General features: G+C 44.4%; 1 protein-coding gene across 4 annotated transcripts in view; it reads left to right on the plus strand.

The window, feature by feature from the left end:
• Nucleotides 1-18,344, plus strand: part of fras1 (Fraser extracellular matrix complex subunit 1) — a 92,137-nt gene that overhangs the window by 63,119 nt on the left and 10,674 nt on the right. For 2 of the 4 annotated variants that reach the window (XM_027029021.3, XM_081714132.1), the window contains 23 exons: nucleotides 50-164; nucleotides 498-635; nucleotides 1,327-1,359; nucleotides 2,935-3,066; nucleotides 3,433-3,561; nucleotides 3,759-4,006; nucleotides 4,269-4,420; nucleotides 5,280-5,442; nucleotides 5,535-5,667; nucleotides 9,357-9,547; nucleotides 9,732-9,888; nucleotides 10,800-11,063; nucleotides 11,327-11,515; nucleotides 11,754-11,873; nucleotides 11,981-12,160; nucleotides 12,933-13,057; nucleotides 14,437-14,577; nucleotides 15,133-15,360; nucleotides 16,065-16,178; nucleotides 16,439-16,589; nucleotides 16,798-16,957; nucleotides 17,180-17,342; nucleotides 17,783-18,029. In XM_027029021.3, coding sequence (XP_026884822.3) covers nucleotides 50-164; nucleotides 498-635; nucleotides 1,327-1,359; nucleotides 2,935-3,066; nucleotides 3,433-3,561; nucleotides 3,759-4,006; nucleotides 4,269-4,420; nucleotides 5,280-5,442; nucleotides 5,535-5,667; nucleotides 9,357-9,547; nucleotides 9,732-9,888; nucleotides 10,800-11,063; nucleotides 11,327-11,515; nucleotides 11,754-11,873; nucleotides 11,981-12,160; nucleotides 12,933-13,057; nucleotides 14,437-14,577; nucleotides 15,133-15,360; nucleotides 16,065-16,178; nucleotides 16,439-16,589; nucleotides 16,798-16,957; nucleotides 17,180-17,342; nucleotides 17,783-18,029 — 3,673 coding nt within the window. The remainder of the gene's footprint in view (nucleotides 1-49; nucleotides 165-497; nucleotides 636-1,326; nucleotides 1,360-2,934; nucleotides 3,067-3,432; nucleotides 3,562-3,758; nucleotides 4,007-4,268; nucleotides 4,421-5,279; nucleotides 5,443-5,534; nucleotides 5,668-9,356; nucleotides 9,548-9,731; nucleotides 9,889-10,799; nucleotides 11,064-11,326; nucleotides 11,516-11,753; nucleotides 11,874-11,980; nucleotides 12,161-12,932; nucleotides 13,058-14,436; nucleotides 14,578-15,132; nucleotides 15,361-16,064; nucleotides 16,179-16,438; nucleotides 16,590-16,797; nucleotides 16,958-17,179; nucleotides 17,343-17,782; nucleotides 18,030-18,344) is intronic. The other 2 variants (XM_035529625.2, XM_035529626.2) reach the window with 2 other exon arrangements.

Consider the following 18,344-nt stretch of genomic DNA (forward strand, 5'->3'; position numbering starts at 1 on the left):
ACAGCTGTTCTTTGTCTCTGTGTGTGTGTGTGTGTGTGTATGTGTGCAGGCACTGGAGGATCGTGTCACTCTGATCACTCCCTCAGCTCTTTCTTTTACTGACTCGGAGACACCAAGCAGCAAGCTGATCTACAACATCACCAAGCCCCTCGCCCCAGGACTGGGTAATCCAAACCTCCCTTAACTGAACACGCAACCAGACAGCGGCTCTTTATTATGTCGGCTTGCTAGACTGCCGTGTCACGAAGATTAGGATATCATGAGCAAATTTCTGAGCTAAGGAAAATGGGGTCAAAACATGTACACATGCAAAAGATAAAGAAAAATGGTGAGGTGTGAAAAATGTGAGACCTTTTCTGATACAGCTGAAGAAGGTGCATAACTGCACATTGCACGTTTCTGTTATGTCTGATGTCCGTGGTTCATTTCTTTCTCTGTCTCGCTGTCTGTCTCTCTGTCTCTCCTTCTTTCTCTTTCTCCCTCTTTCTCTGTCTCAGGCACGCTGGAGCATGGAGACAGACCCTACTCGCACGTCCGCGTCTTCACCCAAGCTGATGTGGATGCCGGCAGGATCTCGTACCGGCCGCCGCCGGCTCCGTCCCACCTGCAGGAGCTTTACCAGTACTCGTTCACCGGTGCGTGCGGCGCATGCCCCAGCCCGGGCCGGCCACGCTTCTCCCCTCCTGCACGGCTCTGCTCCAGACCTCGTCCCAGCCACCCCGTCCTGCTAACCAGGGCCTCCTCGGAAGCCCTGATTGGCTGCATTGAGGGCCGGATGCAGGCAGGAACTGAGTTCTGAAGGAATATAGGTTTGAGTGTGGCGTGAGCGATGTAGGAGAGTGTCGTCGAGGTTACTGCTCACCCGACTCTTAACACACCACTGTATGCTTGGTTAGCTGATGACTCCAGTCAGGTGTGTTACATCAGGGGAAACCCCATGAATTCAGTGCCGAAATCCCTCCAGGACTAATTTCCAGCATGCCTGTGTTAGACACACCTGTATTAGACAAACCGTATCAGGCTTATTTTTAGCTCCGGTGGCACAAATGTAAGGATATGGTGCATTAGTATTTAAGCCCATATAAGGACTGAGATTGGTGACATCCAAGGGCATTGTAACTGTATGACCTAGCTGAGTGAGAAATAGCGTTTAAAGTATAGTTCGGTGAAGCAGTTTCAGTCTGTACCTTGCCGACATAAACCACCGTGCCAGCCGCAGTCTGGAGCGACTGAGTTATTGACTGTTATTTGCGGCTCGCTGAGCTTTGGTTGCTGTGTGCCACCCCACCTCCACCCTCACGCACTAACAGTGTTTCATTTCTCTAGGCCTGCCAGAGTCAGTGAACTTCCATTTCACAGGTATATTACTTTGGCGACCTTTACGATGCGCCTGTGCTTCTCTCGCGCTCTCTCTCGCACTCTCTTGCTCTTTCTTTCTCTCTGTTTCAATCTTCCTATTTCTCTCCCTTGTTCCAGCTCCCTCTCTCTTTCTCTCTTTTCTGCGTCGTATTCAGTTCCTTCAGTAGCCTAATTCTGTTTCACCTTTCTCCATCTATGTCCATTATTTATGGGGGCTCTCTCCTTGGGACAACCCCCTGCACTCCCTCTCCACCATTCCCCAACACTGTTTCCCTCACCCTCTCACGGTAGCTGAGAATCAGAACCGCACATATCCACGTCAGTGGGGTCGATGCAAACAGATACAGAGTAGAAACACGATCAAACAGGTATTGCTCCTGCGATTCTCGAGGTGCAGTGCTGTGTTCATGAAGTCCAGCAGAAGAGCCGTTCTGATCGTACTTTCTTTGGCAAGAGTGAAGCATGTTAAATGTTATTTTCATGCAAAAAAATCGAACGAGCCGGGCCATGCATTTTGAATTCACACCCCCATTGTGTTAGTTAGATTCAGTCAGTTCAAAGCAGTTTATTGTCACAAACCAGTTAATCCCTTACTACCGATTCACTGTATTTGACATTTCAGTCGATGTGTTTACTAGCAATTCCTGGCTTTCAGGAATCTAATTAAGTTTCATCTTAGAAAATGGGCATTTTTATACTTATGCTCTTGGACAGCCTTAAATTCTGGGAGAAAAGATATAAAAAACGTTAGGGAGGATTAGCTTTTATGTTATAGTGTGCTTGGAATTCATAAAGCTTTTTATTGGCAGACTCTGATCATTCTGTCTGTGCAGATATTAAACACTGGCTAATGGTAAACTCTCCTCCCATTACTCCCCTGTGGTTTGCGATTATAAGCCCAGGTAATATTTGAAGTTTTTTTTGTAACTTTTCCTCTGTATGAAAAAAAGTGAGAAATTGCTCAATTATACAGTCCGACTCACAGACCCCTGACTTATGGTTTCTCTCTCTCCCTCAGTCTCTCTCTCTCTCTCATTCTCTCTTCCTCTCTCCCCCTGACACTTTGCCTATGCTCTCTCTCCTATACATGATATATGGAGAGAGTGAAGTGCTTTTAGATTGCATGTGGCCACAGATGAGCCCTGCCTGGAAAAAGCCCACGCTTCAAAGCCAACCAGTCTCACTTGTTTCTCCCCAAGTCTCACGCGCCTGTCAGCGTGTCTTCTCCCTGCTGCCGTGTTCTGTTAGCTCCAGCCACATTGCCTCGCTTCTGCCTGCTGCCGTTAATTGCCAGTGGCAGCAGCTGTATATCACGCTGAACTGTTACCTTAGACATAGTTAGAAAGTAATGAATCCATACTGTATATTCTCTGTTGAGTGTTTTCATGGCACCTTAAATTTAGCAAACTCTAACATGGCATTGTTACATTGTTTTAATTCATGTGTAATGTATGTTTGAGGTATTCCATAAATTCAGTACAGCTGTCGCTGTTTCGTGTCATCGCGTAAACATATCAGTCAGAGGTACTTGCGCCGCAGGTACGGGTGATGACCTAGTCTGCTTTTATGTTGCAGTGTCTGACGGAGAGCACACCACCCCGGAGATGGACTTTGCCATCCTGCTGTTAGCCAACCATCAGCAACCTCCAGTCTTTCAGATCTTGGACCCAGTGCTGGAGGTCAGCCTGGGAGGCCGAACGCCAATCGGTAAGAAACCACCTCTTCCTTAACGTCACGGTGCTTGCTGCTTCACGGCGATCATTCACTCTGCAGAGCCACGCATGTCGAGGTGAATTTGCAGGGAAGGTACAAATTCCAATTCATAAGTCTTCAATGTGGGGCAAAGGTATTCAAAAGACAATTTTGTAACTTTGTACATTTCCAAAAAAAAAAAGAAAGAACCTTCAGATCTGAAATGAGTGAAGTTAGCATCATTAGCCTAAGTAGCAGAGGCCCTCCTCTTTCGTTGTGTCCTATACTGATCACATAATCTAGACGTCAGGTTACCTAAGTCCTGTCGTAAGATGTAAAATAGGTATCATGCCAAGCTCTGTGGATCTCCATGTGCTGTAGGTGGTCAGCAGTTGGCAGTGACGGACGCAGACACCGCTCCAGATGAGCTGGAGTTTGAGCTGGTGGAGGCTCCAGTGCACGGTACCCTCCTCAGGGTGGACTACAGCACCCAGACACAAATGGTTAATGGTAGGTTACTGGAAAATGCATTTCTTCAACCTAAAGTTGTTATATTAAGCGATCTGTAAAGTGCCTCCACATCTTCCTTAATGGATGCTAATATCGTTCAGCATATGCCGGTGAAGGCACTCGGGAGCAGTCCTGTGTAGTGGTTAATGGAAAGTGACCAAACCCAGGTCGGTTGTGATCTAAAACCTTTCCGTTAGGTGATACGTTCACCTTCAGTGACATCACCAGGAACATTCTTCAGTATGAGCACGCTGGCCTCAACACTGAGGAGGACAACATGATCTTCTCGGTGACCGATGGGATCTCCATGACGTCCACCACAGTGCAGGTGATGGTTTCGGGGGTCAAAGGCGACGGGCCCAGACGTGACCCCGAGGCGCTGCTGTTGATGGATGTGGCAGAGAAGAGTAGCACTGTGATTAGACGCTCACATCTGGCTTATGTGGTGAGATGATGTTTAATGGGTCTCAATATTTAAAAATGGATGAAAATATACAACTTACTTGTTTTTAAACTTTAAACATTTATTTAAGTTATTTAAGCAGAATAAATAACATTTTCCAGAAAGCAGTATAAATGATTAGTTCATTAGTAGATCATAGATGCCCTTTTCTAAACATGTGAATGGCTCAAGATTTCATGAAATGTTTTCAGACATTGTCAGTCAGATATTATCTATCAGTTTCCTGTATGTTTTACATATCCAGGACGATGACTCTTCGGATGCTCAAATTCGCATCCAGCTAGTTTCGGTGCCCATGTATGGAATCCTAACCAAGACCAATTCCGAAACAGACCACAAGGAACTGAACGAGTATTCTTCTTTCACAATGGAGGACATCAACCATCACAAGATTCGGTACAAAGAATTGTAGAAATGGCTTCTAAATGATGGCTATATTAAAACTGACATTAGTACCATCATTTTTAATATTAATATTCATTTTAAAGGAATATTTCATCATTACTTTTAACACTTTTTTGCCATATTACCTGTGTAGTAATATCTGCAAACTTAGAGATAAGGATTGAGCTTGTCTTAGGTTATAGATAAAATTCAACAATAATAGTAATTAAAAATGGTGAAAAATATGTTATTATTCAGCAATATGCTAATATATAAGAGCTTAATTTGATCTCCTTAACCTGTTTTGCCGATTCCACAACTTGGGGAGGTTCCCAGTGAATTAGCACATTAGCTCACCTAATTGGACTAAGCTTTTCTCCCATGGTATGCTAAAATCTTCTGAGAGGTTTTCAAGTGAAAGCCAAATATTAACATGTTTGGTGTATTCTCATACTGAGCTGCTTATCAGCCTTAAATCAGCGAGCAGCTGCAACAGAAATATAGTACACATCCCTTCGGAAGCATCTATTTGGCATTCATCTCACTTGTCACCTTACAGTGTAACTTTTTCAGTTGTTTAATTATTTTGGTTTATCCTTTTAAAGCCATAGCTGAGAACGTGGGCAGTTTTTTTTTCACTCAGAAGCAAAAACAGTTTCATTAGACTTTTATGGATGTGTTTATGCCATAGGACTGCGCTGTAATACATCTACATTAATTTTCTTTTTTTATTTTACCTTTTACTTCTTTTTAAGTTTTTGTAATAAAAATGCAAATTTTTTTTCAATTCTGGCTCTCAACAAAGTTTGTTTATAAATGCAGTCAGCACTGTATGTAAGACATTAATTGGCTTTTAATGGGTCGATGACAGGTACGTCACCTCATTTGAAACCGATAACCAGCCCATCACCGACATCTTCCACTTCGTCGTCTACGATGGCGAAAACAATCGCCTGGACAACCAGATATGCACCATCACCATCACCTCTGTGCAGACGCAGCCGCCTGTAGTGACTGTCCGTGGGGGCATCAAGGTTAGCGTTTTTTCCGCCAAATCCCACCCCCGCCTGCACCTCCAGCTGCATTTAAACTCATTTCCAAATTCGATGCTCATGTGGGTTGCCAGGTCCCAGAGGGAGGCAGAGTCCAGCTGTCAGCGAATCATATCATCGCATCTGACCCCGACACACCCAAGAAGGATCTGCTGGTGTGGCTTATCAGCCCTCCAAAGTACGGCTTTATTGAGAACACAAAACGAGGTGGGTTCTGAAGCCAAGCCTGTCCGGCCTTGCTTTGTTTTAAAACTCTTGTTTCAGTGGAACTTTCTTTGTACTTCCAGGCGGGTGCATTTGAAATTACTCATTTACATATGACGGCTGAAAGAGAAGTTCAAAACAGCACTAAACAGCTTTTGCATCATATGTAATGCACTACTATGAAACTAATTTTGTTTAGGTCTCCTTTGCCTGTATTTTTACTCTCTAGTGTTAGATTAGGTTGAGTTCCCACTCATAGACCCTTTCACATTTAATTTGCTAAATAGGAATCTGTACCCAGATCTCCATAAAGCGTTGTCCATTGTGGGAGGAAAAAAGTTCCCCAAATGAAACTGAACTGAACTAAAGCATGGATCCATTTTAGAGTCATCCTCTTTTAGAGTTTGGTCCCTGTTGTTTTCAGCTGTTCAGAAAGTTCAAGTGTGAACTCTCAGTTTTACAGAGGCATCAGTAATAGTCCTAGAATCTGAGAGAATTTGTATTTGTTATTCCGAACTTCTCTTTAAGGAATTAAGATGAAAGAGTGGATTGGAGCATGGATATTTGGCTTGAGTTCTGTAGCTAAAAAGGAAGCGCATTTGTCATCTTAAGCCCCAGTAGCAGAGCAGTCTCTCGGCTCCTTTTATTGTCTTTGTTTTTTATTTGTTACGTCTCGTTATGTTGGGTTTTATGCCTGTTATTTGAAATTCATATGTATTTACTTACATATTGTTTATATCTTGCAACCGGTGTGTGTTTTTGTCTTAAAAATCTCATTCTCAGTCAGGGATCATGTACTTCATGTGTTTGACTTCCATGTTTGGCTACTGTACATCATTCTGTGCTACAATTGCATGTAGGTACATTTCCTTGCAAAAGTATTAAGCACCCTGAAAAGTAATTGGAGTCTTCAGGATTTCAAATTCCATTTTGATGTTATGAACATGTCATATTTTAAAAGACTGACTCCAAAAAGTAAAGTTCGATTTATGTAAGAAAACACACAATTTACTAACTGAATAATGCTGGTTGCATAAGTATTCAACCACAAATGAAAGGTTGTTGAAGGTTAAAGAGGGCTACAGGAACCTAACTCCCCTACTCCATTATTCATGACACCAGTGGACAGCCATCTTATGTACACACAGTGAACATCTACACACAGCGCTTCCCCCCCACAGCAGACTGTCACATTGCCAGGTCTAATATTCACAGCTGACCAGGTAAAATGTTAAGGAAACCCCAGGCAGAACAAGGCTGCTGGACAGCATTGATCCCAGAGTGCTGAACCTGTGTGTTGAGCATCTGGATAAAATTCTGCAGTGCATATTCAACCTGAGCAGCTGGGCTGCAAAAGGTTATGCGGAAAACATTGTGTACAGTCCCAGTCCCCAGGAAAACGCACCCCAAAGTCTTAAACGACTTCAGAACAGTGGCTATGATATCACACCTGATGGAGACTACAGAAAGGCTGATATAAGCTCACCTCCAACCACAAGTCAATACATTTTGGTTCTGCGGTTCACTTAACAGGAAAGCATTGGCATGATGCAGTCATCTTACCTTCTGAATAGAGTGTACACTCATTTGGACAGAATGGGCTGCACTGTGAAGACTATGCTTTTCGATTTCCCCAGTGCATTTAACACCACATAGCCTAGACTACCGGGCGAGAAGCTTGAGGTAATTAATGGACTACCTGACTTGTAGATCACAGCTTGTGAGTCTGCAGGCCTGTGTGTCAGACCTGGCTATGTGCAGCCCTGGAGTTCTTCAAAGAGGCGCGCTGGCTGCATTCCTTTTTGGCGTGTATGCCTTGTAATTTACGTGCAACTCCGGTTCATGTCACCTGCAGAAGATCTCAGACAACACAGCCATTGAGGTGTATGAGCAGTGGACAGCAGGGCAAGTACAGGACTTTGTTGAGTGGTGCAAAGGGAATCAGCAGCAACTCGGTTGTCAACAAAAACAAGGAGCTGGTGGTGGACTCTAGGAGGTCCAGGTCCCCTCTGCCACCAGCCACCACTGACAGTGTGAACACTGAGGTGGTGAGGGACTTAATATCCAAGAATGCACTCGGACATGCATTTCCAACTTGGATGCCATGTACAAAAAGAGCCCGAGGAAAGCGAGGACCTTTAGTGTGGGCGCATCTTTTCTCTGGGTTATCTACCAGTCTGTTGTCACCAGGGCTTTATGTTGTGCTGCATTTTTTTGTGCGTTGGGGCAAGAGCATTGCAACGAATGCTGGACAGTGACTTAAATTAATCAAGAAGGTTGGCTCATTATCGGGAGGACTGTTGAACAGTGGTAGTTCAGTGGTTAAGGTACTGGACTAGTAATCAAAAGGGTGCCACTGCAAGCCCCAAAACCACCAGGCTGCCACTGTTTGGCCCCTGAGCAAGACCTTTAACCCTCGATTTTTCAGGTTTTATTGAGTCATAATTGTAAGTCACTTTGGATAAAAGCATCAGATGCACAAACGCATAATCATCGTGTCTCACCCCCCCCCCCCCCCCCCCCCCCCCCCCATAACCATGATCAGACAGAAAAGCTCGTTCAATAGACTGAAATAGTTGTGCAGTGTCAAGGAGCAGAATGTGAGGTCATTCGCACCCACTGCTCTCAGACTCTGTAATAAGGCACCTCATGGCCTGGGCAGCACAGAGCCGCCATTGCTGAAATGATTAACGAGGACAATATACTAGTACTGAGAAGCACACTGGATTAACACAAGCACTTTTATTTCTGTTTTTTCTTAGCCTGCTGTTAGCTACAGAGCTAGCCAGCTATATTGCACTAACCCAACAGGCTGAGAATTGGCTTCGACCTGTGAATCATTAAAAAAAAGTTAACCTTTTCTGGGGTAAAGGTCCCTTGATTCAAGTGCCTTTGGTCAGATTGCTAATCTGAAGGACAGATGTGATATTAAAGACCACCGCACATTGTAAAAACATTTCAGATAAAGTTATAGACATGCAAATAATAATAATAATAAGAATTTAATAATAATACCTGTAATACATTTTCGGATATCACAAAGAGCACTACTAGATTACAATTATATGGAAACAGAATAGGCCATTCTTCAAAACTTATCAGAGCAAGAACGGGACCATCAGGAGTGATTCTCTTTTTAGCAGGACAATGATCCCAAAGCCACAACAACCACGAGTGGTTGGACAACAAAAGGCAAATGTTCTACAATGACTGAATCAAAGTGCAGATCTCAGTCAGGAATCAGGAATCTGTGGCACTGTTTGAAAAATTGTGATCTATGTGCATCATCCAACCAACCTAAACAACCTGGAGCAAATCTGGGAAGGATGGGTAGAGAGGACTTCCAAACAGTGTGAAAACCTTGTAGAAACTAATGAATGCTGATGATAATGGGGAATTCTGTCTTTGAAAACTTTAAGAGCACATAGAAATACTGGCTAGCACAATATGTTAAAGTGTACCATCTAATCTTAAGGGGGATGAATACACTTGCACGGACCTATGTATATGTATATGTATATGTATATGTATATTATTACTTGCAATGTGTGTTCATAGGTTTATTTGTATTTTTGTTAGCTGTTATATATATATATATATATATATATATATATATATATATATATATATATATATATATATATATACATACACATATACACGCACACACACACCTTTGTCCACTCTTTCAGCAGCCGGTTCAGTAGGTGGCACCCATATAATCAGCCCTGATGTCCCCTTTACAATGGAAGACCTCACCACAGACTGCATCTTCTACGTCCAAAATGTCCACCAGGCAAATATCCACCAAGATGTCTTCAGCTTCTACATCAGTGATGGGTCTAGCCAGACAGAAGCTTTTGACATCGCCATAGATATCCACGTATGTGCTTTAGCTTCAGTTCCGGGGCGTTTACGATATAAACGGTTAAAGTGCTTGTCAAAACATTTTGGACCACTCTTTCTAATCCCAGCATTGCAGGAAAGAGGAGGACATTTGTTAGAATATTTGGTGAGGTTGGCAATGAAATGTGATGGTAATGAGGTATGTTTTGTCAACCTTTCAGCAAACTAAAGAAGAAAAGGTTCCAGTTATCTCTGTGAACAGTATCCATCTGGAGGAAAACACAGGTGTCATCATTACCAACTCCTCTCTCAGTGTGCTGGACCTGGACACGCCGGAAAACGAAATTGTGCTTACTGTCACCAAGAAGCCTTCTTACGGTCTGTCCCCAGTTTCGTCTTCCTCTCTGCCAGTGCCATGGCATTTTACGTGACGTAGTCTTCTGTTTTCTGTTCTTTCTTTTTTGCGTGTGCCCTAGGATAGGGTTGGCCTTCCTTGCATGTGCTCTGCATTTTAAGTGTATTGGGGGCAAAAAGTACTTGGTAATATCAGTATCTTTACAAAGGAAAAGACCTTCCTTTGGTCTGATTAAGGTTTAAAGTTCAGCGGCTTGATTGCGTATAATTAAGAGTCCTTAAAAGACTTTTTCACTTTCTTCCACCCTGTGCCTTCCCTGTACCCATTTTATGCCACATTACAGAGCTTTGTGTCCAGCTCTTCTCAGGTTGACTGATGGCCCTTTCTTTGTATGCCAGACCATTTAGCGGAACGGGGCCTCTGGGGCTGAGCTGCGATGTGAGGAGAGACCTCGGCTGACAGAGGACTATTGCTGTTAGCTTTATGTCCATTGCGTCAGGGGGGTTTGTGGTGGCTTGAACACTGTTTTATAACGAGTCTGCATTACATGTCAGCGCTGAGGAATGAGGGCACGGTGTGACCTGACGGAGCTCCAGAATCCCATAGGGCAGGAGCGCTCGTGGCACTACAGCCTTGTGGACAGCAGACAGAGGCTGGTTGGTAGAGGTCAAATGCAGGCTGTATTAAGCTGTGCATGAGGAAGCGATGTGTCAGTGTTTATGACAGTGTGTTTCACAATGTGTGATAGTGAAAATAGTTTGGCACGAACATACTAATACAGCTAGTAGTGAATAGAAGCCAGTGAAGAAAAGCTAGGGACTGTTGGTGAGCTCACAAAAGCTGGCATTCGTTTGTTGTTTGTGTCCAGTTTTAGGTTTAAAAAAAAAAAAAAAAAAAGAAGATCCTTTTTAACCCTTTCCTTGCCGTTTCACAGGTAAGCTACGCAGGCGGCAGTTCTACTCCCAGCCCCTGGATAACGGCAAGGTTCTCCATCAGGGTTCCATATTCACCTACCAGGACATTCTGGACGAGCTGCTGGTGTACACTCCAGATGGACACGGCTCTGGGACAGACGAGGTCCGGCTCACAGTAACAGACGGAATCCACGTTGAGACAGTACACCTGACGTTCAGCATAGATGTGAGAAAGAGTGAAGGACCCAGAGTGACCATCAACCGAGGCCTTCAGTTAGCAGCAGGTCAGAACAAAAACACCACGCACTGACTCATGGGATATAGAGTTTTTATGGATAGCCTTGGATGATTGTTTTATCATTGAACTGGATGTTCAAAATATGTTTTTTGTGTGTGTGTGTGTGTGTGTGTGTGCATATGAGTGGGCGAGATATTATAAACAACTCATATTAAATCTTTTTGTGATTTTGTTCCAAATGTATGCTTAGCAGCCTATCTGGCCATGAGGGTACTGTCACTACTACTATCTTCTACTTACTTCTACCAGGTTCCTCATCTAAGATCACAGAGCAGCAGCTGAGGGGTACAGATATGGACTCGGATGATTTGAAGCTCAGGTTCACCCTAACCCAAGACCTGGGCACAGGCACATTGCAGCTAACAAAAGGGTGGAGCAAAGTGCAGATCTCTGCCAAAGGACCAATCAAAAGTTTTACACAGGAGGATATCAACAAAGGTTTCTCCCTCAGTTTCACAAAAATCCACAAGTAATGTCACAAGTAAGGCAGTTAGCTAAAAAACATTTGAACTAGAAATACACTCTAAGAGCATATAATCTGAATGTTTGGAGATGATTCGTAAGAACGTAGCGAATGCAGGTTTGGCATACGGCATCTCTTCGGATCTATTGTCTGCATATGTGTATCAGGCGTCCTCGAAGGCCGTATCACGGCGTCTGGTCTTTCCTGCCATAGGCTTTGTGACGTATGTCCACGAGAAAGGAGAGAACAGAGGCAGCCTCTCTTTTAAGTTTAACCTTGAGGATCCGGAGGGCAATAAAGTGATTGATGAGTCTTTCTTCATCAGCATCCTTGGTACGCCGCTTTCTTATAGCAGCCATCACAACACTGGATGTGATGATTCTAAAGGATTATTATATCCTGTTATTGTAAAGTCTCGCATTCTCATGTTTCTGACTTAGAGGACAAGCTCCCCCCTTCAGTGGTGGTCAACAAGGGCTTGATGCTTGACGAGAACTCGGTGAAGAAGGTCACAACCCTGCAGCTGTCCTCCACAGACCAAGACAGCGAACCCAGTGAACTTGTCTACCGCATCACCAAACAGACGCAGCTGGGCCATCTTGAACTCACCACCAATCCAGGTACATACACAAACACACATATATGATCATACATTATATGTAGACATATGTCCATGATGCGTGTTCAGAGAAATACCTCTATGCGTCTCCCTCTACCCTGATTTTTCCCTCTCTCCATCTCTCCCTCTCTTTTTCTCTCCCTCTTGCACATCTCTCTCTCTCTCTCACCATGGGGACATTCACCAGTGCATACAAAAACCCACTATACATGACAGGCACACACAAAATTCCCAGTTACAGTCTGCATGGGGCCGTGTGGTTTTAATGACTGTGCCAAAGCTCTCCATGTTCTTTCATTTATAAGGATTCCCTCTTGGCCTGGCCATTAAATAATCAATATAACAATGTGAATTTAGAAATGTGTGTTGAAACGTGTGTTGAAACACAGGCTGAGTGTTTCAGATTATAGGCTTTGCGGTATATTCCGAATAAGTGGCTGTGATTAGACAATAGGACTGAAAGCAAAGCAAAGGAACTAAGGTTGGGGTGGGTTCTCCTCTCCTTGGGATGCAGTGGGTCACTAAGCTTAACAAGCATAGTGCTATTGTTTCTCGCCCACGCCAAGACTCTCACTCTACGCTCCATGTCTGGGATCACCAGTAAATGACAGCGGAAATGGTTTCTATTCGCATCACGATGATTCGGCGCATGGTAGTCCATTTCACGCTGGTCCGGTTTAGTGTTGCTTAGTGAGGCGCCCTGCTGAGAGCAGGTGCTTAAAACGCACTTTGAGCTGACACTCTGAGGCTAATGCACGATGCTAATGTTGCAGGCAAGCGCATCGCCACGTTCACCCAGGCGGACCTGGCGTCTCGCAACGTGCAGTACGTCCACACCAGCGAAGAAGAGAAGCACTCAGACGACTTCTCTTTCACGGTGTCAGACGGGGCTAATGAGGTATACACACACACGCACGCCTGTGTGCCAGACGTGCTTGAATAAACACACAGAAGATGGCTGTCGAGCTGCTAAAAGAGATTATATTGGCAGGGCATTGAAGTTAGCGCACAATACAACGACGCCACAAAGTGCTGGAGTGGAAAACCCGCTGCTGCATGAGGAAGTGCCTCTTCACAAGAGAGAATGAGCTCTGAAGCATATGGCCCTCTAAACAATGTGGAGTCAGCACAGACAATTAAAGCTTTTGATTTCAAATGAGCCGAAGCCGAATGGGTTATTAAGGCGCTCGGCTTTAATTAAGATCTCATTTTTTCCTTTCCCTCCATGGCTATGAGGTTATTTGGGGTTCTTGTTGTGTGCTTTTCTTAAATATTCATTTAAATAGGATAACTCCATAAATGACTTCCTGACCAATTAACTACCATCATGCAATATATTTGTTTTTAAATCATTCATCCCCATCAACCGTTGTTTTATTCGTCAAACACATGAAATCGCTCTAATCAACCCTCTTCACAGCTCAGTTCAAACGCTCATGAAACAATCTAGCTAGAGCACAACAGAATATAGAAACAAAAAAAAAACTATAACAGCAGTCTTTGTTCCTACGGTTGAATCCAGTGAATTACTGTATAATGGAAGCACCACTCTAATAATGGTGCAAAGGCATTCGTTTCCTAAAAGTGCTTAAATGGGCATCTGAATTGCCGAGTAGGCCTGTGCACGATCTACTGTGTTGCAAAGATGCCTGGGAACAAAGCAATGTTCCCGTGGAAGGGGCATGAAACTGGAGGCTGATTGGTTCTGGACTCTTAGGGTGAAAGCACAACATGTCCGGTAACACTAGATTTCTTCCAGGCACATAAACTTTTTAAGAGATTTTGTCTTTTTGGTAGTGGTGTTACTCCGGGTGATACAACTGTCAGAAGATCAAAGCTACCCATTTAAAAGGAATGTTTTGCCACAATATATATATAGATAATTAACAACTAAAACAAACCTGGTGGGTACCAGTTAATGTGATCTCATTTGAATAATGATAATTACAATTTCCCTTACTAGTGTAAGTTCCCTTGCTACATTAGTATAAAAAATTGAATTTGTTGCCTAGCAGTGCTAGTTAAATATCCACATCTTTATCAGTAGCAGTTTAAACCCTGGTCTCTTAAACACTTGCTATACTCTTTTTGAATACCTAATATTCATACACAATGTTATAGTGGACTCTGGCACGTATTGATGACATTATGATAACAGTATTAGCATATTAACATATTCAAACTGAAGGCTGAATGATATACAGTTAATGACGACTTGTGATTGCGAACGTGCCACAGTTAAGAACTGCTCCGTGTGCCCCTGCGTGCTTGCTGCAGATCTCCCAGACCTTCTACATCACCATCCGACCCGTGGATGACTCCCTGCCCGTGCTGCATGTGCCGGGGATGAAGGTGCAGGAGGGAGTGAGGAAGACCATCACAGAGTTTGAGCTGAAGGCCACGGATGCTGACACGGAGGTAACCCTGGCGACCATGAGTACAGGCAACAGCAGGATGTGGCCAGGTTTCCAGTGTGCGCAAATGTGACTTTTTTGTAGTTATTGTGTAATAGAGGCTTAAGAGTTATTTGATCAGAGAATCGGTGTATGGCTTATGAGTGTTAGAGGATTTCATGAAGGTTAGAAAGGTATGAATATGAGTCGTATTGAATTGCTGTTAAAAAGATCCGCAGACAAAACTGTCTGTGTAGCAAAGGCTGCTTCATGATTTCTGTGATTAAATAAATCACATTAACTTAATCTAATCCGAAGCGCTTCAGATGGCTGATACCATAGGATAGGATTTCTCATGTATTTCCGTTCCATGTCTGTCTCTGTCTCTCTCTGAATTCACTTCAATTCAAGGTAAATTGACTGGCATAACTATACCAGGTACAGTTTGGCAAAAGCTAATCATTTGGACCTGAACTTGACAACTGGCGAGATAACAGAAGTAATAATTAAAAAAATTACAGGTAAAAATACAAAAAAAAAAAAAGGCCTCCCTCTCTCTCTCTGTACCTTTGTGTCTCAGGAGGACGTGATCACGTTCACAATTGTACAGGCTCCTCGCCACGGCACCATCGAGCGCACCAACAACGGTCAGCATTACCGCCAGACGAACACCTTCACCATGGACGACATCCATCAGAACCGCATCAGCTACAGTCACGACGGCAGCAACTCCCTCAAAGACCGCTTCACCTTCACGGTCAGCGACGGCGCCAACCACTTCTTCATCATGGAGGAAGGCGGGAAAGAGGTCAGCCACGCCTAAGGGAAAGTACACCACTACTGCCTAAGTGGTTTGTTTCGCTTTGATTGCTTTTGGCTGATTCGTTTTTATTTGTTAAATGATGATTATTATTATTATTATTATTATTATTAGGGTGGGGGAGGGCCGGGCTAGTTCTGTGCATGATTAGGCAGTGTTTACACTGTTTCACTGTCTAGCAGCAAGCCAAGACGAGCTCTCGCATTCTTCCGTCTTAGAACATACAATAAATGGGAACCAGGTGAAAACTGAATTTTCAGGTCTGTGGAGGCATTACTTTACCTAAGGCACTTGTCGATGTTAATAAAAGTCTAGTTTCACCAAGGGTCACTTGTCAGTTTTCCTAAAACAGGGATAGCACGAGGTCTCCTCCTCTCATGCTCTCGGTCTCTCTTAGTCTTCTCATATTCAGTTTGGGTAGAAGCTTTCCCGCCTTCTGGCTATGGAGGCACATTGTCAGGAAGGCCGGCGGCTAAATATCATTAGGTACACTTGTAACAGGGGAGGGACATCACCTTGACACAGGCTCACGATATGGCAGTCCTGCCGTGACTGCACGTAAACCAAGACCCTACGGACCGCATCCGAGACCATGTGTAAATATAGAGCACCGTGTGGGTTGTGCGTGTCACTTGTGAACGGTACTGGCACAGATGCAGCAATTTGTTGAAACGGCTTGGCCTTGGTCTCAGGTGGTCACCGCAGCACCGCAGAAGTTTAAGATCGACATACTCCCGGTCGACGACGGCACGCCGCGCATCGTCACTAATCTGGGCCTGCAGTGGCTGGAGTATATGGACAACAAGGTAAAGAACCACACGCAAGCAAAAACAGTGACGTGCTGAATAATGGTGCACTGCTGCCCCCTTCTGGCCATATTCAAACACAACCACCATGAATGACTGTATTGTGATTTAGTGAAGAAATCCACTCTGGGTATGAAATCTCTGAGGTGTGTGTGTGTGTGTATATATATATATATATATATATATGTGTGTAGTTATAGATAGATATAGATATAGATATAAAAAAAGCTTTTTTTTAGCACTCTAAAATTGGGTTCTAGGCCACAAACCTGATCTCCAAGAAGGAGCTCTACACCATCGACCCTGACACAGATGATGGTCAGCTGATTTATGAGATTACTGCTGAACCCAAACACGGCTACCTGGAAAGTAAGATCAAACCAGGGGCGCCCATCACGTCTTTCACACAAGGTACTGCTAAAACATGTCCATGCCTTCAAGTGCCGTATCTCTGCAATAATGTAATTTTCAGTAATGTAGTTCTATGTTATTGTCGGTTCTATATAACAGAGGCAGGAAGATCAGCATAAAATGTAGCCTAATACGTGGCCTTATTCTTAATTAATGGTCAGTAGCATTGCATGACTGACCACCTGAAAGGACATTTTGTGTCTTGCAGCGGACATAAACCTTGGCCTCATCCGTTACGTTCTGCGCGAGGACAGAGTCCAGGAGACGTCGGACAACTTCAAGTTCCTGGTGAAGGACAGCAAGCCCAACGTCGTCAATGACAACATGTTTCACATCCAGTGGTCCCTCATCAGCTTCGAGCACAGCAGGTGGGTGTGTCCCTGCATCGGTAACACATCATAGCCGTCGCCACGGAGTGTGCGTCAGTCGCAGACGCGAGCCAGTCCTTCCGATGCCGGACCTTAATGTTGTTCAACCTCACGAGACGCGTGTACGCAGTCCGAACTGCGCCCAGCAGGAGAGCGTGACGCCGGGCGCAGCACCGGCGGCCGGAGCGGTCGATGGTGACGTGTGCTTTCTCCCGCCTGCAGCTACAACGTGAGCGAGAAAGCAGGCACGGTAGCCGTGACAGTGAAGAGGACAGGGAACCTGAACCAGTACGCCATCGTGCTGTGCCGCACCGAACAGGGCACGGCCACCTCGGCCGCCGGCCCGCTGCCTGGCCGCCACGACTACGTGGAGCACGCGGGGCAGGTAGTGCAACACAGCGGGAGGACCCCCACCTCCACCCGAGGGCCTACGCCCGCCCCATGTTACCCTCGGCATGCGTAGGCTATTATCGCATACGATGTTTCTGAAGCATCTCAGAGTTCCGATGCCCACTGACGGGACTTTCCTAATGTATGCATCATATAAGTCATGACGTATAGGAAGGAAAATTCATTTTAGATTAGCCACAATCTACTTCTGAGAAGTTTAGTGAACGCGGACCAAGTTGGACAGGGAAATGACAGGACCATATATCTCTCTCAGTCCGCATCAATTAAATGGAAACGCAGTTATGAAATATGACAGAGTGCCATGCCCCTATCAGTCTCCGTGAGCACCGTCTACTTACACTCTACTAAAAGTGTAAGTTTTAAAGCCCTGCATGTAATAACCGCTGCGTGCATCTCTCGCGTCCGGTTTGGCAGGTCCAGTTCGACGAGCGAGAGGACACCAAGGTGTGCACCGTCGCCATCAACGACGACCAGGTCTTCGAGAGCACTGAGAGCTTCAGCGTGGAGCTCGGCATGCCTGTGTACGCCCTCCTGGGCCGGGTGACGCGTACCACCGTCCACATCCATGACACGGAGGATGAGCCCACGCTGCAGTTTGACAAGAAGACCTACAACGTTGACGAGAGCGCGGGGTTTCTCTTTGCTCCCGTCGAGAGGAAGGGTTGGTGCTCAGTGCTCTTCCGTGATAAGTTCTGCTTATTAGTGTAATATATCTATATGTATATATGGAAAAGAAGTGCAGTATGTGAATATTATATGCAGTGTATACTATATGTACAGAATACAGCATATATGCAAATGTATTAATGAGTAAATACTGTGACTGCACATATCCTGCACATTTATGGCTGTTTACATACAATTGTCATACATTTCCTGGTATCCTAAGTATTGAGTAATTCATTAAATATATATTATATATTCTGCATATATAAGAATTTACGATTTAATATTTGAGCTTTAATGCCTGCATGAC

The sequence above is a fragment of the Electrophorus electricus genome, chromosome 5, assembly GCF_041902795.1.
Source record: "Electrophorus electricus isolate QZ-2024a chromosome 5, ASM4190279v1, whole genome shotgun sequence".
NCBI lineage: Eukaryota > Metazoa > Chordata > Actinopteri > Gymnotiformes > Gymnotidae > Electrophorus > Electrophorus electricus.